This window comes from Agelaius tricolor, unplaced genomic scaffold (assembly GCF_023055355.1).
Source record: "Agelaius tricolor isolate 1412-34295 unplaced genomic scaffold, bAgeTri1.0.p SCAF_12, whole genome shotgun sequence".
In the NCBI taxonomy this organism is placed as follows: domain Eukaryota; kingdom Metazoa; phylum Chordata; class Aves; order Passeriformes; family Icteridae; genus Agelaius; species Agelaius tricolor.
This window is the reverse complement of record NW_027269272.1, coordinates 5,471,049-5,494,334: the sequence shown is the minus strand read 5'-3', so window position 1 is coordinate 5,494,334 and position 23,286 is coordinate 5,471,049. Positions and strand designations below refer to the sequence as shown.

Genomic DNA, 23,286 nt, shown 5'->3' with positions numbered 1-23,286 from the left:
CTCCTCTACGCAGCTCCAGGGGTCTCAGCCCACAGAGATGGTGACCAGAGTGGTTCTGCCCTGCACAGCCACGCCATCACTCCTGCAGGATGGAGAAATGCCACCCCTGCATGGCATCTATCGCCCCTGTGTCCCTCCAGACCCCTCCTGCCTCCAACCCCCAGCTCAGGTCTTTGAGAGGAGCCAAGGGATGTGTGTCCCATGGGGGAATAAGGTGCTGGTATTTCCTGTTGCATCCCAAGCCAAGCTGGACGTGTCCCAGGTGTTGAGTCTCCAGTAACTCCACACTTAGACAATGTGAGTGCCTGTCCCTCACATTGTCTAGGTGAGATTCAGGACATTCCTATCCCCCTGCTCCCAGACCTTTGGGTGTCCTGGGGCTGCTGGGGATTTCAGCAAACCCAAGTCGGAGACACCCGGATGCAGCGACCTCCTGAGTGCTAATCCCGGTGTGAAAGTCAGCAGAAATGGCTTTTCAGGAAAGAAAGATCCACATTCCCAAGACAATATGCACAGGGAGGTCCCCTTCCTCCTCAGCCCCATCTACCCCTGCTCTCCATCTCCTCACCCCATGTCTCCCCCTTCCCAGGGTCCTCATACACCCCCAAGTCCCCAGCAAACCCAGCCTCTGAGGAGGAAAACTTTGCCCAGATCTACCCAGCTGGGAAAGGGTTCAGAACTATGGGGAAAGGGTCCAGCCCTGCAGCAGGACCTGTCTGGGATCATCAGGTCCATGCTCCACATGCCACATGTTCCATGGTGCCCATGGGATATTTGCAGAGTCAGGAGATGAACTGCCAGACCACGTGGCCCCCAAACTCCTGAAACCAGCAAAAATGACCAGGGAGATCATTTTCTTGCCTTCCCCCTAAATTTCATTTCTTCTCTGGAAGGAGGCTGACCTCTCCCTTGTCACTCACAAAAAAGCCCTGTGGTTTCATTTCCTCCATTTTCAAGGAAGTTTGATGTATAAAAATCAAGAAGGAGAAGAGAGAAGCGAACAGGAGTTGGCAGAAGCTCACAGAAGGGCAAAATTCCCATGGCATTGCTCAAGGGCACACAAAAAGCTGAGAGCAGCTGATAAGCACAAATTCCTCACCCAAACCCTGCCAGGAGCCCACACTCAAACCCCTCACCTGGTGCTTGGAGACACAGGAGCTGGCAGAGCTGTAGCACCTGGGCATCCTCCACCCTCTGGATCAGGAGGCTCTGGGAGACCTTCTGGTGGATTCTGATGGATTTGGGAGGCTTCTGATGGATTCTGATGGATTTGGGAGGCTTCTGATGGATTCCTTTCTGTGGTGCCACCCTCAAGGTGATGCCCTGGGGGGTCAAACAAGCTTCCTCCTGCAGCCCAGCAGGAACTGGGAGACCAAACAACCTCCCTCATGCCCTGCTCTGCCCCCAGCCCATCCCCACAGCCAGGGCAGTGCAACCCCCATCCCCAGCAGCTCCAGGGGCTGGCAGAGCCCCTGCAGGGCCCATCCAGGTTTTCCCCACGCTGCTGTTCCTGGAAAGCAGCCCCACTTCAGAGCTGACCCCACGGCTCTGTGCTGCTGCTGCTCTTCACACTTTCCCCACATCCTGCAGCCGGATGGCTCTGAAAAGGTCCTGAAGCTGCTGTTGGGTCCCCTCCTTTTCCTCCCCTCACACCCCCGCCCAGCCCTCTCAGCAAGGATTTGATGTGTGCTTCGAGAGGGGGTGTGAGAAACGCCCATCACTTGGTTTTAACATTTTAAAAGTTTAATAGTAATAAAATGCTTATAAAAATAGTCATATAATTAGAGTAATAATAATTTGGACAATTTGGATTAGGACAATATGAGACAATAAAAACAAAGAGTTACAGAGAGTCCAGGTACCTCTTTCTGGGCAACATGAGCCAGAAAAAGGACCCACGTTAACAGAGGATTAACTCTTAAAAGCAACAGCCTGTTGCATATTCATACACCTCATACATGATGCATAAATTCCATTCAAACAAAAGATTCTGTCCTGTCAGTTTCAGCTTCTTTCTCTTAATCCTGATGGCATCAGTTTGTTTCTTCCAATAAGTGAGCAATAAATTCTCTTTCTCTGAAAGATTCAGGTGTCCTATGGCTGCTATCTCAGTGGGAGTACCTCGTTCCTCTCTTTTAAAAAAAGTATCTTACAGAGCATAGTTTCTATTTTAACATTATGTTATAACCTAAAACTGTATTTAACATACTACTTAAGAGAATTAATACAGCATTACTTTCTAACACAACTCATCGAATATTCATTTTAATATTTGCAAAAAGCCAATCATAAAATACGCATTTTTCACAGGGGGTAATTTATTATTTAATACCAGCACAGGGAAGGGACAGGGATTGAGCTGCTCCTCTGATCAGCCCTTCAGGAAGCTCCAGTGCAGCTCAAAGGCACGGGTGGGTTAAACTGAAGGAGATTCAGCTGCCTGGAGCCATGTCCAGACGTGCAGCTGCAATTCCTGCAGCTGTAGGAGAGGACTGGGAATCCCCTTATGGTTTTACACCCAGTGAGTTTCTTCTGTTCCTCCCCCCCCCTCCTCCTCCTCCAATCTTTTTCCCTTAACAGCCTTCAAGTTGTCAAACCCAGCCCAAGAGCAAAGCTGTGATAAGAGGGCAGGTTCCCTTCTGGTCTCTCCTGGAACGCACCCAGCACAGGACACAGGAAAGGGGAAACAGCAACAGGAAACAGCAGCCCCATCATTGAGCATGTGTTTTCCTGCAGGAAATGTGATTTATTCCCAAGTGGAAGCACCAGAAGGGTCACTCATGGTTCACTCAGCAGCAGAACCTGTTGAGTGGGGGAAAAGGGAAACAGGAATATTTCTCCATGGGCTTCCTTGACTCCCAGTGGGATGGAGAACTGGCAAGAATTTTAAAAATGGTTCTGCAAGGGATGATGGTGCAAAGCATCGTTAATTTAATTTATTTTATTTAATCACCTCTCAGGATAAAACAAGCCTGAGGTGCCCTGTATTTCTGGAGCTGCCAGCAGCAGTAGTTGCCTTCAATTTAAGAGGAAACATGAACACAAAAAAGAAAACAGAATTTGATCCATGGGCAAAAGGGAAAAGCTGAAATGGACAGCTCGATGCCTGAAGCTTAAACTTGAGCTCTGGAGTTTCATCTGGCTGAATTTCCCAAAGGGAATTTAACCTCAGGGGTAGCCAGGGATGTGTCCCATCCCAGGATGGTGCCTTGCTGACCAGGAGTGTGGGCTCAGAGAGCTGCAGCAGGGCTGGAGCTCTGCAGGAAGCACAGCTCCTCTGGGGCAGTTCCTGCAGGACAAACCAAGGGACAAAACCCAAGGATTTGTAATCAGCCTCAAAACCAACTTTTCCCCCAAGCTGTGCCCAAACCACCTCCCTGCTGCTTTACCTGGGTCCGAGGAAAGGCACGTGCCAGCTCTTGCATCTGTCAGTAAAGCTCCAGGCTCTGCTTTTGCAGTGACTTTTGTGTCTGGGAGCCCCTGGAGCCCCAGCACGCCCCTCTGGGAGGCCTCCATGCCACCCCTGCCATGGGCAGGGACCTTCCTACAGCCCAGGCTGCTCCAAGCCCTGTCCAACCTGGCCTTGGACATTCCAGGGATCCAGGAGCAGCCACAGCTGGGCTGTGCCAGGGCCTGGGGCTGTGCCAGGGCCTGTGCCAGGGCCTCACCTCCCTTACAGCCAGGAATTTCTTCAGCATATTTCCAGCTGTCAGCAATCTCCCAGCTCTTGCCAGGTTTTCTGATGGAAAGCAGGGCTCAAAGAAGGCTTCTTTGAAGCCAGGAGTAGTTCTGGGTTGTTGTGAGCAGAGCCCTGGGCTTGCCCAGCCACCCTTGCAGCATCACACTGGCTGCCAACACCAGAGGAGTTGGGGCTGTGGGAGATCAGGGAGGAGAGGGAGGCAAAAATGCCCCCAGACTGACAACATGCAACAAGCCTACAGGGATCCAGGTGAGCTGCAGCAAAAACAATTGGGGAAAATCATGTCTTTGGGCTTGGAGGACATTTGGTGAAGGATCTAAACCCCAATGAGGAAGCCACCTTTGACCCCTCAGTGCCCAAAAGGTGCCCATTTCCTCTGTGGGACTCAGAAGAGAGGGAGGAACAGGATTAGTGGGAGTCAAACCCACGTTCCTGAGAGCGCAGGGTGGGAAGGGGAGAGGGATTTTTGACTGAACACTGGTATGGATGCTTGTGAGAGCTGCCTGCAAAGGGAGTGGACCTCCAACTGCTGAAGCCTCAGAGGGCTGTGGAAGGCACCAGAACTCACCCAGCCTTCACAGTTAGCACCAACATCTTCATGTTGTTTTCTTTATTACCTGTTTATTAACACTTTGGTTTCTCAGATAAGGGTGATGTTTTTCATTTCCTCAACAACTGCTTTTCTTGCCAGGAGCATTTGTTGCACATATAAAGGCACAGCAAGGACATTCAGATATTCACACACAAGAACAGGTTCTAAAATCCACTGTTAACAGGTTCTAAAATCTAGCTCTGGCCTGGCATTACAGTGCTTAACACATCCCTGTTCCAGTGAGCAAGGGATGTGTTAAGCATCCCTCTGCTTCACCCTGATTCCAACAAGCAGCTATGGAAGGGCTTGACAGCTGGCCTGCAAGCAAAGCTGAGTTAATAAAAGAAATAACAATTGATGATTTTTGAGTGTATCCATAGCAAGGAAGAAGACAAGGCTGTCAGCATGAAAACAGATTAGAAAGGACACATGAAAATTTTTGTAAGCTAGACTATGTGCCTAAGAAGATGTGTACAGGTGCCTTATTAAATTTCTGTAAAACTTTTGCCAATTATATTGACGTTAATTGCTTTGCACCAATGAATATAATAAGTTATTGTGATGTAGTTAATTACTAAAGATCACGCTTTGTTAAGAGTATATAAGCTGCAGAACACACAGAATAAAAAACTTTTTTCTTCTTGAACCCAGATAACGTGTGTGTGTCACATCCAGCCTAACAGTGACATTAGCCAGCACTGGAGGGCTCTGTCCTGAGATGGCTCCGTGGCTCAGTTTGGAAAGACAGGAGGCTGCTAAGGAAGGCAGGAGCCTCCCCTGAAATGGAGAATGTAAACCCTCCCCACCCCTCTGAATTGCTATAAATTTTAAATTAAGGGGCTCTCAGGAAAAAAATATGGGAGCAGGAAATAACAGTTCTTTAATAGGGAAGAAAATAAAAGGATAAAATAAACAATGCAGTAAACTAGAATAACACTGACAGAGTCAGAACCCAACCTGACACCCTGTGGGTCAGGCTGTTGGCAGCAGTCCCATTGGAATTGTGGCTCAGCCCTCCTGCAGTGTCAAGGGTGGCTCTGCTGGAGCAGGGATCCTGGAGAAAGGTGCAGTCTCTGCCTCTGAAGATCTGGTGGAAGAGGCAGCTGCTGTTCCTCTGGGAAATCCAGTGCAGAAGCCGTGCTGGTGTTCCAGAATCTCCAGATTATATCCAGGTAGGAATGCTTGGCTCCTCCCTCTGGGCTCACATCTCCCAATGGGATGCTGTAGTTCTTATCAGCCATGCAGGGACATTCAATGGCTGTTATCAGCAATGTCCCCTCCCGAGGGAGGAGTGATTGTGAGCACTCAGAGAGAGAGATAAGGAAAATTGCCCACTTGACAAGACAGCAGCCGTACAGATGGTAATAGAATACATCTTGCCTTGCAATCTGGAACACTCAGTCAGTGGCTGGGCCACAGCCCCTTCCCAGACCCCATGCAGGGGGCGAGGCTCTGCCCAGTTCCCTTCCCACAGGCAGGTCCAGCCCAGGCAGCTCCATCCGTGGTCACAGCTCTTCCTGCTGGGGCTGTAAATGAGGAGGAAGCGGCTGCAGAGGGAAAGCTGCAGCAGGGATCTCATTTCCCCTGCCCCTCCCTGCAGCACTGCTCACAGCCCTCACCCTCCTGCTGTTCCCAGGCTGGGGTCTGCGGGCTCCTCAGGATCCACATCACGAGGATGAGGTGAATTTCTCCTGGGAGAGCAGGAGAACATCTGGATCTCTTGGTCCTCAGAGTGCTGTGGTATTTTCTGGGGTCCCCCGTCATTGGAAGGAAAGAAAGATGAATCTGACTCCATGTTCTTAGAAGGCTAATTATGGTAATCTACAAAATTAGAGGGTTTTGGGAAAGCTGCAAAAGGCAGATACAGCAGAACTGTGAGTAGAGCTAAAGCAGCAGGCATGAGATAGGTCAGCAGAAAAAGTATTTAAAATGTAGAAAAGCAAGGGCAAATAGAACAATGGCCTGTGTATTAACGCTTGTCTGAATAGCTCTCTAAGCTACAGAAAGTTTATCTAGCAAGATATTAGGAAGGTTGAAGCTTAATAATGGAGCTCTGTGCGTTGTGTTTTAAGGCTTACAAGCAGGTATTGTATTGGAAATAAGCAAGCATTGTTTTAACCAAAGGCACGAGTGCTTATGGTGATTGGATAGAACTACTGTCAATGCGCTTTTGCTTTGTGTGATTGGTCAAGAAGCTTATAAAGTAAGTTGTAACATTAATTTTTTTGGTCTGCTGCCTGGAATGTGAGCTGCTGGCATCTTCCCATTGTCATAATCATGTAATGAGACTTTTGCTGAAAAATAAACAGCTCGAAGCACTGTCCATAGCAGCCCCATCTTGTTCACGTCTGTAAATAGCCCCCGGCCGGTGTCACTAATTCATTATTTTATGGTCTATATTATATTAAAGAATATTAAACTAAACTATACTAAAGAATAGAGAAAGGATACATGCAGAAGGCTTAAAGATAATAATGAAAATTCGTGACCCTCTCCAGAGTCCTGACACAGCTTGACGGTCATTGGCCATTAAGTAAAAACAATTCACCTGTTGGATAAACAATCTCCAACCACATTCCAAAGCAGCAAGACACAGGAGAAGCAAATGAGATAATATTGTTTTCCTTTTTCTCTGAGGCTTCTCAGCTTCCCAGGAGAGAAACCCTGGGCAAAGGGATTTTTCCAGAAAATGTGACAGTGACAGAGCACAGCATGCAGCAGGATGTGTTGGACGCTGAAGCAGCAGAACCTCGTATTTCTGAGCAGCTGGAAGCCAAGTGCATCCCCTCCCTTGTGATCCAAGACAGTCCAGATGCTCTGGAGAACATCTGCAGGAGAAGCCAGTGCCCAAAGTCAGAGAAGACCTCTCATCCTTTGCCAAGAGTGGCTGTGGCTGCCCCATCCCTGGAATTGTTCCAGGCCAGGTTGGACAAGGCTTGGAGCAGCCTGGGATAGTGGAAGGTGTCCTTGCCCATGGCAGGGGGTGGGACTGGATGGGCTTTAATGTCTCTTCCAACCCAAACCATCCTGTGATTCCTCCTAGATCTCCTCAGGGGCTGGAAAGTCCCACAACCAGGTTGCTTTCATCTAGTTTGGACTTGGATTGCAGTTAGAGCTGAAGGAGCTGCCCGAGCTTTTCCCACAGGATTGCCAAACGTGTGGATAAATTGACCTTTGTTGTACTGTACAATAAAATAAACACTGAAAGCAACAAATCCCCCTGACCCAGCTACCCCAGCACATTAACCAGTCTTTTATCACAGAATCAGGGAATGGTTTGGGTGGGAAGGGACATTAAAGGCCATCTTGTTCCACCCCTGCCATGGGCAGGGACACCTTCCACTATCCCAGGTTGCTCCAAACCCCTCCAACCTGACCTGGAACATTTCCAGGGATGGGGCAGCCACAGCTTCTCTGGGCAACCAGAGAGGGAAGAATTTCTTCCTAATATCAAATCTCAGCCTCCTCTCTGTCAGTTTTCAGCCTAAAACTCTCAAGACTGGAGACTGTAAGTCACCAGAAGGAGAAGGTTTGGACAAGTCACTGCTGTGACATCATTCAGGAATGCAAATTTTGACCAAAAAAAAAAAAAATAATACCCCCATCTGCAGCCCCACAAACTCCCTCCCTGCTGCCTTTCTGCTTAAGAGAAGTGAGTAATTCAGTCACAACCCCAAAGGGAAGTGAAACTCTCTCAGCTCCTTGCAGAGCTCAGCATGTCCCACCCATCTTCCTCTCTGGCCACAAGGGCCAACATCCCTGTGCCACAGCCTGGTGTGGCAGGCAGACCTGCTGGAAGCAAAGGCACCCTACAAAATTCTCTTTTCTCAGGTTTTCAGCCATGGGACACAGCATCCCTGCATTTCTAGCAGGCTCCCTGAGGGACCAGGACAAAGCCTCTCTGTGGGTTTTGGGTTTGGAGCTCGCTCTAGCACCTTGGACATATCCCTTGGTCTTGGGTAAGAAAACAGGAAAACTGCCAGGATATTTCTGTGGGGTTTTAAAACAAACTCGAACATGTGACACCAGTGTAACAGAGGTGACATCACTGCTGTATCTGAAATGCCATCTCTGGGAGAGACTGAAAGCAGCTCCAGCTCTCAGCTGGGGACCTGAATCAGCACAGGAGCACAGGAGGGGAGGTTCAGGCTCAGGATCAATATCACATCTCCCTCCTGCTCTCCACCTTCCTGCCAGGAAGAGCAGCTCAGCAGAGTCACATCCCAGAGCTGCACAGCACTGTGGGGTGAGGTGGGCACTAAAAACCACCTGGTTTCCATCCTGCACCCTCTCCTGAGCCCCACTGATGTTCCAACTCTGACCCACTCTGCTCATGTTGATTATTTACCCAGGAATAGATCAAACCTTATGCTGAAGCTGAGATAAAGTCTTTTGGCTGCTTCCAAAGCAAGATGCCACCCTCCAGCTCTGTTCTTGCCCAAGAGCCTGTGGGAGGGGTCAGGTGCCCAGTGTCAGATGGGACCTGGTGTGAGGAAAGTGGCCTCTGTCACCTGTGCACAGAAAAACAAACAGGAAGCCATCAAAGAAGCCCAAAAGGTGATTTGGGGCTGGCAAAGGCTGTACAGCCTGGTCTAGTGGAAGGTGTCCCTGCCCATGACAGGGGCTGGAGCTGGATGAGTCCTTTCCAGACCAAACCAATCTGGATTCCACAAAAAATGTTAACCCCTGCAGTATTTGAATGCAATAAAAAAGCATTTTGGCCAACATCCATTTTCCTTACTAGAAGGTTTGTGCAGCACTTTATAAAGCCACACATTGGGGCAGGCAGAATTTACTCTCTTAGATTGCTATTTAAAAGTGATGGGATATGGCTGAGTTCTCCTAAGCAAGGGAAGCTCCACATTAAAATAAAAAAGTCAAAATAAATCAAGCAGACATGAAACCACTGCAGGTAGCTCACACCACACCTGCCAGTGCAGGCATGAAGGGAAAATCCCTTCAATTCCTGACTTGGTAAAACTGCAGAAGAATGAACAACACTTGTAGCATTCGAGTTTATTTTCAAAATTGCCTTTCAATTACTCTGATTTATTTTGTTTTTCTATTGCAATGGATTTTTAAAAAATAATCTTCTGCTGATATCACTATTTCTTCATCAGAAAGGCCTGAGGGGAAGAAAAGCAAGTCTTGGAAAAAGTGGACCTTGAACAGCAAATCTGACATTTTGCTTGAGCCTCTCAAATCCCTTTCAGTCCTTTAAGGTGATCTTGGAGCTTTGGCTCACTCTGGTGTCACTAAAAATAATTTTCTGAAATGCAAATATTTGCTCAGCCTATTTCAGGACGCAGGGCTCAAATGAAGGAGTGAATTTTAAAAAATTCTATGTCCATCACCCACTTCTGTTGAGGTTTTTTAGCTTGGTTTGGTGTTTGAAAAGAACAGGAAGTAATTGTTAAGGGGGAAGGTTCCACATTAAAAACATTTATTGTACTCAGCACTTGTCTGAGCACAGGTCGAGGCTCCCACAGCTTTGCCCTCTCGTGGGCAGATGGGAGAGTTCCTTTGGTAGTCACACAGCCTCACCCAGCTGTAGGAAAAAACTGCTTAAGGGATGAAACAGCAAGTCCAGCAGGAAAAGCTTTCTGTGGTCATTCACTGCTTCATTCATTTTTTCTTTCAATCATACTTTAGCACAAGGTGGGCTACTGTCACTTACAGAGTCAAGCATGGCCACTGCCAGCCCCCTGAAAAGCAGCTTTTTAAGAGTACAAAGGATCTTAGTGCAATTTCAATAATGCTGCTTTCTGTCTGCAGATTTCACTGCAAGTAAGTGAAAAAAAATTCACTTACACATCTAAGAGCTATTTATAACATGTAAAAACTGAAATATTCACATGGAAATACATTGCTTAAGGAATGACTGAGGGCTGCTCACCTCTTAAATACTTTGAAAAAACCAGTTTTGCATGATCAGACTATGATCAGGCCCAGGGTTATTTTAACTCAAGGCTGCTGTCATCAACCCAGCCAAAATGGAAGAGGAAAAAAAATAGAGGCAGCCATCTGGAAACACACCCAATGTACTCAGGGAGTTTAGAAATGTAGATCAGAGACAGGCAGGGAGAAAAGTTGGATTTCTCACTGTCACATTGGGAGGCAGGCAGGGAAGAGCACAGCCACAGCACCGGGGCCATCTGCTCCTGCCTGGGTTTGTCACCTGAAACGTGGCCAGGAGGGACAGGACCAAGGGGCCTTTGCCAGGGGAAGGAGCACACAGGGCTCCCAAAATTGTACACCCACTGCAGCCTTCCAGCTGGGATCAAAGCATTTTGCAGGAGGGAGTTTCCCAGCCCACCTTGATTTATCAGTGTGTCAGCAGCACCCGAGGTGTCACACAAGTGGCTTAGGGCCAGCACAAAGTGCCACCAAGGCCAGGAACAGCCTTTGTCCCCAAACCAGTGACCACACGGAGCTCCTCACCTCCCCAGAGATATGGCAGGGACACAGGACTGACTGTTCAGCATCCAACAGATTTCACAGCACACGCAAACCACAAGGAATTCTGGATTTTATTAAAATGACAGATAAAAGGCTCACTTATCCCGAAATCCTGTAGGAGTCTAAAGCCAAGACCTGTTAATCTGACTGATTTCTGTTATGGGGGCTGTGAACACTTGATGTTCCCCCTGACCAAAGCCCTTGAATCCCTTGTCAGGGCAGGAAAAATAGCCCAAACAACTGCTCAGCTGACTCTGAGGTACCTCAGGCTAAAAAAACCATCTCTGCCTTCTTGGCAAACCAGCACAAACCTCTCTGCTCCTGCAGGAGGTGTGGCACAGACATCTTTTATGGAAAATCCTTTCCTTAGGATTTTTCCTCCTGAGAAGCTGAGAGGCCTCAGGAACAAAATGTAACCAATGGTTATCTGCTGCTGTGGAATGCAACAGGTGCATCTGGGATTGGCCCATGTTGGTTGTTTCTAATTAATGGCCAATCAAAATGAGCTGGCTCAGACAGACAGTCCGAGCCACAAATCTTTGTTATTCATTCCTTCTTTTTCTATTCTTAGCCAGCCTTCTGATGAAATCCTTTCTTCTATTCTTTTGGTATAGTTTTAATATAATATATATCATAAAATAATAAATCAAGCCTTCTGAAACATGGAGTCAGGTCCTCGTCTCTTCCCTCATCCTCAGACCCCTGTGAACACTGTCACAGAGGTGTCAGCCAGGATTTACTGCTTAAAAGCAAACTCTTGGTGCAGAGAGTTTGGAAAGTGCCTCAGAGCTCAAACCCACAATACTTCTTCCTAAAAGCACTGTGAAATATTGAACTTCTACAGGGAAAGCAAAGCAAAGAGCAGGAAGCTGAGGGGGAAGGAGACCCCTTGGTGCAGCAGTGCTGCCCACACCACCCCATCTCCACCCCAGAGGTCCCCAGCAGGCAGGAATGCCTTTCCCACAGTCAGGAGAGAGCATCCCTGTTTCAGAGGAGGCCATTTCCCATCAGAGCTATCAGATCCCTGAGTTTCCAAGCCCTCCCTAAGCACTCAGACTCTGTCTTTCCCAGCAGTCACACAGCAGATCACACACCCCCAACACCTCTGTCCTCTTGGGGCACCAAACTGCAGCTCCCTTCTTCCCATCTGTGGGGTTCTGCAGATGCCATTCCAACAATCCACACCAATAGATCCTTCTCAATGATAGCAGAGTTTATTTTAATATTTTGTACAGCCAGCATTGGTCTCCAGGAATAAGTTATAATCACGTAAGTGAGTCAGCCCAAACCCACCCTTAAGGAATGTTCAACTTTCAGCATTTCTGATTTAGAGGGAAATTATTTAGAGGGTAAGATGCAGTCTGAAGAATGGGAATCAATTTGAATTTGTGATTAAAACTCCTCAGAATTCTCAGGGTTTCCTTGCCTCTAACTGGATCATGGACAACAGCAGAGGTTGCATCTTTCAGGACTGCACTGAGGATACATTCATCCTGGGGACTATTTATTTTCCTAAACTGGGCAGGGTTTTGTTTCCTTTATCCCCAACTCTATGCCCCACGGTTCTGCTCTGCAGACACTTCACAGTCCAGTACAATCAATGCCTGTAACAGATTTGTCCAGGGACTTGGATGCCTGTCCCACATCCTTTATTTGGCTGCTCTCAGCACCACCTCAAACACCTCCACTGCTCACAGCACATTCTGGCTGCTGCAGCAAGAGGAACACACCTTGATTTGCCTTTCAGCAATGAACACACAGAACAAATAAATACTTTAAAATCCTTTAAATTGTAACAACTTACACAGTTCCAGGGCAGAACCTGGTGATCTACCTGGCCAAAAGCACTCCAAGGCAAAGCCTCACTCACTTCCTTGAGGAACAGGGAAGGGGATGAGCAACAGCCCAAGCGGAATTCCTCTTTCTTCCATGCTCAGAGAATTGCCAGTGTCTGGTACCAAGCAACTCACATTCTCTAGCACAAAACAAAACAAAACAAGAAAAAAAAACAAACAAACAAGCAAAAAGAGGTTGTATAAACATTTCCTTTCCCTCTCTGAAAAGCAGCTCTGAAACAGCCCAGGCAGCTCTGGGAGATGCCAACCAGCACCAAACCAGAATCAGGAGCCATGGGTCTCACAGCCTTCCTGCCCTGCTAAAGGGCCCTCCCAGGGCTCCCTACAGACCTTCCAGCCTCACAGCAAAGTGGTTTCACCAGGAATTCCCTCCTCACTACACCTGGCAGCTTCCCAGCCTGCACAGGCCAGCACACAGACACGCCTGGGGTCTGGACATGGCTTTGAGAAAATCAGTGAAGAGCACAAACACTGAATGTGACCCAGAATCCCCATCAAAGGGCTGGTGAGGGTATTACTAGTCCTGGGCAGGTGAATGTGGGGGTGCTGGGGGATTTCATTCAGTTAAGAAAGGTTCAGGCAAGCCTTAAAGCTTTATAAAGCCACTGAAGCTGAAAGTAAGGTCTGGTTGCAGAAGCCAAATGCTCCTTCCACATTTAAGTTGAGACATCTCACAACAGTGATCAGCAAGTGAGAGAATGCTTTGAAAAGGTGGCATTTTTGACATGGAAAGGAAGGCAGGCTCAGTGCTGTGCTCAGCCTTCCTTCCTGAGGGGAGCACGAGCTCTGCTGAAAGGAAACTCATGGGGAAAACGTTTTTGTTTCCTACAGAGAACAAACCTGTCACTGAAGCCATGGAAACTTTCACAGGAAACAACCCAAAGCAGCACCTCACTCCACAAGAGCATCCCAAAACACATTACAACAGAACTGCACTGACATGAAGGCTCTACACCTGTCCCAGCTGTGTGTTCTGGTGCCAGGGAGGGGGGGGGGGGTGATTTTTTTTTTCCCCCTTTAAGAAATTCTGTCCCAGTTAGAATAAAGCAAACCCTTTCTTTTAACTGTTCTTTTCAACGTTTTCTTTATATACAATCCTTAAAATACACTTAAAAATAGCTGCACACGTGTTGTATGGTAATACCAGAGAAGGGCAGTTGCACAGACCGTGCCTCTGAGGACACTAAAAACTGTAAATACCCCCAGCTCTGCTCCAGCCCCCATGCTGGCCCCAAGGAGGGAAGGAGGGAAGGAAAGAAGGAAGGAACAAGCAGTTTGGAAATGGGAGTCTCTCACAAAACACGCCACTTACAAATCCCAGGGTAATTTCCTCAAGCATTTTTGTATCAAGTCCTTTCATAAATGTTTGAGGTCACACTGCCATTTTAGCAATAAAATCTGTTGCGACATGCATGTGTCAGCTTCCCACTCAACCAACTGCAGCCCTGAGGATTTTTCTGGCCTGGTAGAAAGAGGAAATGTAACACAATTTCTGAAGTACGGCTGGTCCTCCGTTTCCAAACTCCATGTGGTTCCCTCGATGGCTCTTGGACACACACCCACACTTTTTTGTTCTTTTTTTTCCTCTAATACACGTTTCCCTCTAACCAACATGCAGATTTCTCCTCCCATCTCGACGTCCCAAGGAAACAATCCATGTCATCCATCCAGAGGCTTTCCCAGGTAGACCAAAGTCACTTCTGTGTTACCATACACAGCAGACACTGCTGGATACAGGCAAACTTTTGGCAGTCCTCTGAAGGCAACTCCCAAGAACTCATAGCCCCTCTCAAACGCTAATGTTTTGTCTTCCATGTCCAGGATAACTCGAATCCTTTCACCTATCTGGAAACAGAGACGGGAGGGAGAGTAAAAATAACACAGAGAGAGAGAGTCAGCACGTTCAGATGGAAACAAAAATAATGCAAAGTGTAACATAGCAGAGAATTGTAAAGCAGGACTGTCCTGTGTCTCATGATTGATTGCTCTTGTGATGGGAATTTCTCAATTTCACCATGATCTGAAGCAGGACAGCATCCACCACCTGTTTATAGTAATAAAGATGATCTTTCCCATATGAACCTGTGAGAGCACTGAGAGCAGGCACTATGTGCTCTGTGCTTTGGAAATACTGCAGAGCTCTGGAATCTCTGCAATGGGCTCCAAGTTACCTGAACTCTGTGTTCAGCTGCTGCTATCACTGAGCAGCAACTGCTCTGTGAGGAGCATCTTTAAGGACAATGGGTTTAAGAAAGACAAGTGCCACCTACCAAAAAATCCCAGAATAGATTAATATGCAGGTGCTGTCGCTGACAGAGGTGTTCCCTCACCAAGGTAAAAGGAAATTTCAGTACAAAAATGTAAAATGAAACCCCTAAATATATACATATACATACAGACACACAAGTGAAACCAGCGTTGACCACAGCAGGAGCCTTAGATCCAGGCAGGCCCAGAGCTCCCTACATTTATCTAGCACACATTATTTCAGATACCAACAAAAGTCCCAGACAACAGCCACAAGCAGAGCAGGCACCACACAAACTTCTGACTCTTCTCCAGCCAGCTCCAGCACTGGGAATTTCTTCTAGCCAACACTAACACACACATGTGTTTCCTGCAAGCACTTTTTCTATGAGCAGATCACTGCACAGGGCTTAATAAACACAAAATACATCAAAGGGTCACTGATTTGAACTTTCACACAAAATTTAGGAATATCAGATGCAAGGCACTACATAGATCTTCACTCACAAGTGAAACAAAGCCATGGCACTGGGGGCCACGCTGGATTATTTCTGAAGTCCCTCCTAACCTATTCTCTGAATATGAGATGGAAATAACAATGATCCAGTTTAAGTTGTAACACGAGCAAATCCAGCAGTGAAAAGGCAGTTGTGTGAGCAGGCAGAATGACAAGACAAGCACTTCTATAATGACAAAAAGGCAGGGTGGCCTCTGCTCTTTAACATCCTGAAGTTATCTGAATATCAGATTCCAGATAAGAAATGTCACCCACGGAAGGTGGCCAGTGAGCAAAGCAGCAGCAATCAGCACTGCTGCAGGTTTTTGCAGGAAGAATCTCACCTAAGCACTAACTTCAGCTCACCCTGCCAGACAACAAGGCCCTCAGACACTCACCTTGCTGTGGGGCAAGTCGCTACTTCAGAAAGCTACAACAGTCTTTCAGGTTTTATTCCAAAAAGCACCACGATGTCTAAGCAGACAGCCACAGTACAGGTTTCACACTCAGTGTTTGAGATTAAAGTTGGGAACAACCCAGGGTCAGGTGCACTGAACACCAGACAGGTGTAGCCTGCACAAGCAGTAAATGAAGAGGGGAAAGAGTTCACAAGGTAGAATAATTTGCCTTCTGCAGGGAAGGCAAAGAGACCTTTGAGAGTCACTTAGGAGCAATTCAGCAGCCAGCCGGGACAGTGAGGGACAACCAGCACCTCCCCAGCCCACTCCAAACCCCCTCACCTGGTATTTGGGCGCGTTATTGCACTGGGGGAAGCTGCCGTTCACCTCCCCGTTATGCAGCAAGTTATTGTCCACCAGGTTCCAGCCCCAACTCTGGTCGTCGCTGCCCAGCAGGGCCACGTAGCCCTGGCACTGCATGGGGGCGCGCTTGGTGGCGATGCCGATGACGGCCACGGTGCCCAGCGGGCCCTCCCACCACACCTCCCAGGCGTGCCGGCCCTCGCTGAAGCCGATCTTGGTGCGCGCCCCGTCCGTGCTCTGCGCGATGGGGTTGCGGTGCAGCGTGAAGCCGTTCTTCTTGATGTACACGTTCCTCGAGCAGTCGTTGGTGCTGAAGGCGTGGTGGAAGGCACGGACCTGGGCGAGACAAGGCGGGAGGGGGAGATGGACGCGGCTGGGAGCAGCCTGCTCTAGTGGGAGGCGTCCCTTCCAACCCAAACCATTGTGGCTCTAGGAGATAAAACCCCGTCGAGTTCCCCAGCCTCCCGCCCCCTTCGTTTCCAATGGCGGGTGGGCCGGAGGGCTGCGGGGGTGTCCCCAAGCACCGGGGGAGGCGGTGAGGGGGTGTCTCGGCGGGGCGGGGGTCCCGGCCTCACCTTGCCCTTGTAGGTGGGCACGTTGCAGAGGATATCGGTGCGCAGGGCCTCCTCGGCCAGGCAGCGGGCGGCCAGGCTGCGCCACACCTCGCTGTTCTCGTCGCCGTGCAGGACGCGGTGCCACAGCTTGCAGACCAGCGCGCAGCTCCGCAGCTCCCGCAGCTCCAGGTACGAGAACACCAGCTCCAGCACCCGCCCCGGCAGCCGCCAGCCCGGCCCTCCCCACGACGCCGCGGCCGCCCCGGGGCCGGGCCCGGGGCCGGGCCCCGCCGCCATCGCCCCCCGCGCTGCCCTCGCCCGCCCGGTGTGGCCGGGGCCGCCCGAGGCCTCACGGCGCGGGGGCGCGCGGCGCCGCCATCTCGGCCGCGGGCACCGCCCCGCGCGTGCGCGGCGGGCGCGGGGGGCCGGCGAGGGGCGGGGGCGGCGGCGGCGGCGGAGCCGAGCGGAGCCCGGGGGAGGCGAGGGGAGCGCGGCGGAGCTGAGGTGAGAGCTGCGGGCCCCGCGCCTCCCGAGCCCCACGGGACGGGCCCGGCAGCGCCGGGCCCCGCCGGACCGGGGCGGGGGGCGGCCGCAGGGCCGGGCCTGCCGGGGCGGGGGGCGGTCGGACCGAGCTGCCGCGGGGCCCGGAGGTTGGCGGGGTACGACTCACCTGGGGCTCCCGGGGACCGGCGGCCGCGAATCGGTCCCGGTGCGAGCTGCGGGGAAGGTATCGGCCTTCGCTGTGGTGTTATTTGATCGCCAAGAGCGAAGTTCGTCTGGTGGAATGAATGGGAGAGCTCTGGCTGCTCTTTAGATCTGGGTCAATAAGAACCACATGGAAAACAGAACGTGGTAAAAAAAAACAAAAGAAGGTAAAACCACCAGAAACAAGCCGTTTGTTGCCCAGTAGTGAAATTAATGCACGGACCTTAGGGTAGCGAAGCGGCTGCTGGGCTGTCACACAAGCCCCATGTGCCTCTCTCCTTTTTTCCGAAGCGTCCCAGTCCTTCCAACACTTTTGTGCTACCCTTTTTCGCCCCTCCCTTAATTTTCTGCTGATGTGCTGCCCTAAGCAGTGCTGTGACACAGGCGCTGCGGGCAGTCACACCAGGGAGGGTTAAGGTTGGTGAGCGCCATGGGTGTGCTCTGAGAACCAATTAAATATGTTGCAACCTGTTTTAAGTTAGTAATACTTGTGAAAAATGTGTATTTTGTGATTGGCTTTTCGCAAATATTAAAATGAATATTATGTGTGTTGTGTTAGAAAGTAATGCTGTATTAATTCTCTTAAGTACTGTGTTAAATACAGTTTTAGGTTATAAGAAATGTTAAAATAGAAACTATGCTATGTAGGATACTTTTTTTAAAGAAAGGACTCGCAGCGAGATAGCAGCCACAGGACACCTCAATCTTTCAGAGAAAGAGAATTTATTGCCCTCTTATGAGAAGAAACGAACTTCTTCCTGCCTCGAAGGTGCAGTTAGGATTCAGAGGAAGAAGTTGACACTGACCAGACAGAATCCTGTGTTTGAATGGAATTTATGCATCATGTATGAGTTGTATGAATATGCAACAGGTTATTGTTTTTAAGGGTTAATCCTTTGTTAACGTGTGTCCTTTTTCGGGCTTGTGCTGCCCAGAAAAAGGTACCCAGACATCCGTAAGTCCTTGTCTCTATTGTTTCATCTTGTCCTAATTCAAATTGTCCAAATTATTGTTATTCTAATTGTACTACTATTTTTCTAACCATTTTATTACTATTAAACTTTTAAAATTTAAAAAAAACCCAAGCGATTGGCGTTTTTCACAATACTTCTTTTACAAAGTCTCATTGTATTATTTAGGTTGGAAAAGACCAGTCAGCACCGTTGCTGTGCCTGGTGTTGCGAAAGCTCCATTTGGATACTGAGCTGTCCTGAGCTGTCCTGAGCTGTCGAGGTGCCCGTTTTAGCTGGACACCGCAATTTCAGGATGATCTTCTTGCTTGATAAGTTTCTGCTGTAAGCAAACAACCACCACCTCAGCTCAGGGCTTGTTTCCGTTTGTTTCAGGGTGTGCGTGGAGCATGGCAGTGAAGTGGAGCGGTGGCCATTCCTGCTCTGTGCTGTGCCTGACCGTGAGCGCGGAAGGGCTGGTGGCCTCCGGCGCGGAGCGGGGCGAGCTGGCGCTCTGGGACGGGGGAGGCTCGCCCGTGGCTCAGCTGCGGCTCCCGCCGGCGGAGGACGTGACCTCGGTGCTGTTCTCCTGCCGCCGGCCCAGCACGCTGTACACGGCCCACGGGGAAACCATCAGCGTGCTGGATGTGCGCTCCCTGCAGGAGCCCCTGCAGCGCTTCCACGTGAACGAGGAGGAGATCAACTGCCTCTCGGTGAACGACACCGACGGCTTGCTGGCTGCGGCCGATGACTCGGGGGCCATAAAGGTTGTGGACTTGGAGAGCAAGAAAGTCAGTCGGTCCTTGAGACACTCCAACATCTGCTCGTCTGTTGCCTTCCGACCTCAGCGGCCTCAAAGCCTGGTTTCCTGTGGACTGGACATGCAGGTGATTTGCATATGTTTGCACGGGTATTAATGAAGTGAAACAGTAATTACCCACCTGTGTAGTGAGGCACCCACAGACTTTCACTGAGCACGAAGGTGTTCAGCCTGCAATTACTGGAAAGCTCCCTCACTATTCTGAAGTAATTTTGGCATAAAACCTTACTGTTAGGGCTGTTTGTGCACTGAGCAGCTTCTGCCCCTGTTTTTATCTTCATTGACATTTACAATTCAAAAGTGAGTGGGGTGAGGGGAAATCAGAATACAGTGCAAAGCTCACTTGTGCTGTATTAGCTCTTTGATGGACTGAGCAAAACCAGCAGCTGTCCCTAGGGATCAGCTGTGGCTGCAGATCAGATGCAAATGATGGTGAGGAAAAGGCACAGTGCTTGAGGCAGGCAGGTAGAGCAGCATCTTTCCAAGTGGAACATATCACTGTGAGGACAAGTGATTTGTATAATTTATCCTTTGTTCTGTTAGCATCTTGGAAACATGAAATGTTCTTTGCCTTTTAAACTTTCCTATCCTCATCAGGAGGAAACTTTGTCCTTTGCATTCTGAGAAGAGCCATGCTGGTAGTTAAGCCCAGAACAGATATTTTTCAGTAATTTCTTTCCAGTGGTTGAGGTGTGACCACATTCCTGGTTTGGCCCAATATGAAAACTGTCACTTCTCAAAAGTTTCTGTGGTTCCAGCGGTGTCAGGGTGAAGTTTGTGTGACAGCTTTGAGCAGTTTCACCCTGTGTTCTTGAAACCAAAGTACATCTCACACCCATTGGAGCAAATACATGCTGATATTTAGTTTAAACTCATTTTTCTGTGTTAAAGCCACGATGATAGATCCTGTTTGGGAGGAGTAAACACTCAGTCCCTCAGCTGGCTTAATTTTGGTCCCTAAAATGCAGATACACAAGCTTGTGGCTGGAAATTTTTAATCAGAATTGTAAACATTTATGTACGACTCAGTACAAGTGAGCTGATTATTTTTTGTGACTTTTTAGTATTAGTTTCATTTATTGTAGCTCAGCAAGTTGGTTTTTAGGTGAAAGTCAGTATCCCAAACCAGGATTTCATTAGTGTGCTTTTGTACAGTGAAAAGAGCATCATTCTGCATTGAGGCTGCATTTAAGATACATCATTTCCCAGAGGGGAGCTTTGCTGCAGAACTCTGAAGCCCTGTGCTCCACCATGCCTTTGGACAAGTTATGAGCTCTACAAAACATGTTCTGGGCTTGTCAAACCCTCAGGGAAGCTGTGCCTGATGAGAATTGAAATTCAGGTTGCTGGAGTTCTTTCAGGAGTTTTGATGAAGCAGGGCAAATGCCATGAGGACAGAAAATACTTAGTTTGCAGAAAACTCTTCAACAGTTGATGGATTCATCAGATTGTTGCAGTCCTGTCTCTGATGAAAGCAGGAGTATTTTCTGTAAGCATCACCCAGCCCCTCTGATTAACAGTAAATCACAGTTGTTGTGGAAGTAGTTTTAGTGCAGCAGCAACAGCAGTAACTGAAACAGGAAAGTGACAGGAAATATGTTTCAGATGTTTTAGTGTGATTTGGATTCCAGAAATGCAGAGCCAGGCTCTTTTGTGAACTAAATTTAAAGACTCCTGTACTTCTTATTGGTGTTTACTACTGAAGGAATATTTTTATTAATAACAAATTGAAGCTTAGCTTTATGAAGCAAACAGTACACCAGTGCTGCATTAGACTGACTTGTGCTTTTTGATTTGTTGGCCTTGAGAATGCTCAATGTCAATTCAGATCCTACAAAAGTCTTGAGAGCATTATTTTTAATTGCTCAGTATAAATCTGTAGTGCTTGAACTGCTGTACAAGAGACACAGGATTCTTCACTTGGAGGTGTGGTGGCATTGGAAAAAGAACTCTAAAAGCACGACCTGCCCCCATGGAGTAGGTAAAGCATGCCCTACTCCATAGCACAAACCAGATCTACTCACTGGATATGAAAATAAATACAAATATGCCTGTTTAAAAACCACAGCCTCAACTGCTGTTTGCCTTTTGCTGTCCCATTTTTCAGACACGTTCGTGGAAGTGACTATTATAGGCCAAGTAGCAGAGACAGAAATCCAGAATGATAATGATCTCTATTCACTGCTAGGGTTTCCCTGTCCCTCCTTCTCAATAATTGATGTGCAGTATGTCATGATTACTACTGCTGAGATGAATGCAAAAGCTTTTAGAGCAGTGTTTGCATCTCTTCCGTGGTCTAAAGGTCTGAGTCATTGACTGCAGAGTGTGGTGGTGGGGCTTTGGAAAGCAGGCCAGAAAGATTTGCTACATTTATTAGGGCAAGTTTAACCACATACCTTACACCCCTTGGAGTCACACACAGCCTTTGCTCTGCTTGGACAAGAACTGTGGTTGCTTATTTTACTATTAAACATCCAATTTGAAGTAAAACACACAAACAATTGATTTTTTTTTTCCAGGTGATGCTGTGGAACCTGCAGAAAGTTCGTCCCTTGTGGAGCACCAACCTGCAGGAGTGTGAGATGGAGGAAGAGAGCCCCCAGTCAGCTGGGCAGTTCTTCAACCCACCTCTTGCACATTCCCTGTCCGTGGCCTCTTGTGGCAACATCTTCAGCTGTGGAGCTCAGGATGGTAAAGTCCGACTGTTCCGAGTCACTGGTGCCAGGTTTGAGCGGGAGCTGGAGTTCCAGGCTCACAGCCTGGGAGTCTCACAGGTGCTCTTTATGCCTGAGGGCTACTGGTTGTTGTCTGGAGGAAACGATGGGAAAGTCTTGCTCTGGGATCTCAGCAGCAACCTCGGGAAGCAGCAGAAAAGTCCAGCAAAATCTCTGCACAGGAAAAAGGCCCAAGCAGCTGCTTGCAGCAGAAAAGATGGGAAGCTCAACAAAGCAGCCTCAAATGAACACCCTGGAGTTGTGCCAAAGCTCAGCATTGAGCACGGAGAGAAGGTGAACTGGCTCTCGTGTGCAGAGATCAAAGGCTCCAGGAGAGTGTTGGTTGCTGACCAGAGCAGCTCTGTATCAGCCTATCCATTGCCAGAACCTTAAGGCACCCAGGTGCTTACAGAAGTCTGGGGGATAAAACCACTTCTGAGAGCCAGTTACATGCACTGACAGTGAACTGGACAGTGAACCCCTCTGGGTCCCTGGGAAGGGAAGGGGTTTGCTGTGCACTCGTGATGTCCCTGGCCTCGTGCTGGCTCTTTGTGGCTGCTGTGCTCACAGCCACTCTCTCTTGCAGGGTTGGCAGCTTGCTGCTTGAATTTAAGTGAAACGGGTCTCTATATTTAGGGGTAACATTAGTTCATGGCTAAGCTGACGTAATTAAGGCTGGAGGAGAAAATTAGTGCTCAGGAGACACCCACAGTGCCAAGTGAGGCTGCTGAGCAGTAGCAGGGCTGTCACTGGCTCAGCCCTATGTGGTTTGGGCTGTTGCAGTGCTCTGTGTGATTTCTCCCATGAAGCTGTGTCCCAGTTGGCTTAAACTGGTCATGGTGCAATCTGGTTTTCATCACACTCTGTCAGCAACTGCATAAACTAAGAGATGCATCAATTAACCAGTAATCAAATGAGTTTCCCTGTGGTTGCCAACTGAATTTTTTCACTGCAGCAAAAGAAGGAGCAGGGGAGCTGTTACACCTGTTTGCTTGGTCAGCTGTCAGTTAGTTGTGTATCCCAGGGAAAAAGAACTATTACATTTGTCTTAATAAATGCTTTCTCTCTCACTCTTCCCTTGTCCTTAGAATCACTCTAATAGTGCCAGACTCACACAAAATTGTGTCCAAAAGTTTATTTTACCCCCATCACAGGGTGAATCTGAAGGGCCAAAGGCACAGCTTCTCCTTACCCAAATACTTCCTGTCTTCCCAAAGCTTTGAAACACAATGAGCAGAACTTGGCTTGCTAGAAGCTTCCCTTCATTTGCAAATTGAAGGTAGGAAGACCTAAGTGGAAATATTACAGCTCTGGGCATGTTCAGTTCATGCTGGATTTCCCATGAAATGGGCAAATAATTTTTTAAAAAGGGAATTTTTCCTGGGTTATCCTTATCTTATCACAGAACTGAATTCCTAGTGCTGGCTGAGGA

The 23,286-nt window shown here is 48.5% G+C and overlaps 2 protein-coding genes across 3 annotated transcripts; one reads left to right on the top strand and one right to left on the bottom strand.

Moving 5' to 3' along the window:
• Positions 1-11,943: 11,943 nt before the first annotated feature.
• Positions 11,944-17,073, bottom strand: FBXO45 (F-box protein 45). Its single transcript, XM_071437292.1, has 3 exons — positions 16,687-17,073; positions 16,091-16,447; positions 11,944-14,452 (listed from the first exon to the last, which is right to left on the bottom strand). Exons 1-3 carry the CDS (start codon positions 16,960-16,962, stop codon positions 14,267-14,269), a joined length of 819 nt encoding a protein of 272 aa, XP_071293393.1. The 5' UTR covers positions 16,963-17,073; the 3' UTR covers positions 11,944-14,266.
• WDR53 (WD repeat domain 53) lies at positions 16,722-22,927 on the top strand. 2 transcript variants are annotated; one of them, XM_071437290.1, is made up of 3 exons: positions 16,722-16,854; positions 18,717-19,207; positions 21,660-22,927. In XM_071437290.1, the coding sequence occupies exons 2-3, from the start codon at positions 18,731-18,733 to the stop codon at positions 22,245-22,247; spliced, it is 1,065 nt and encodes a 354-aa protein (XP_071293391.1). In that variant the 5' UTR covers positions 16,722-16,854; positions 18,717-18,730; the 3' UTR covers positions 22,248-22,927. The 2 variants fall into 2 exon arrangements, with proteins under 2 accessions (XP_071293391.1, XP_071293392.1); XM_071437291.1 differs by lacking the exon at positions 16,722-16,854 and adding an exon at positions 17,116-17,169.
• Positions 22,928-23,286: the final 359 nt, after the last annotated feature.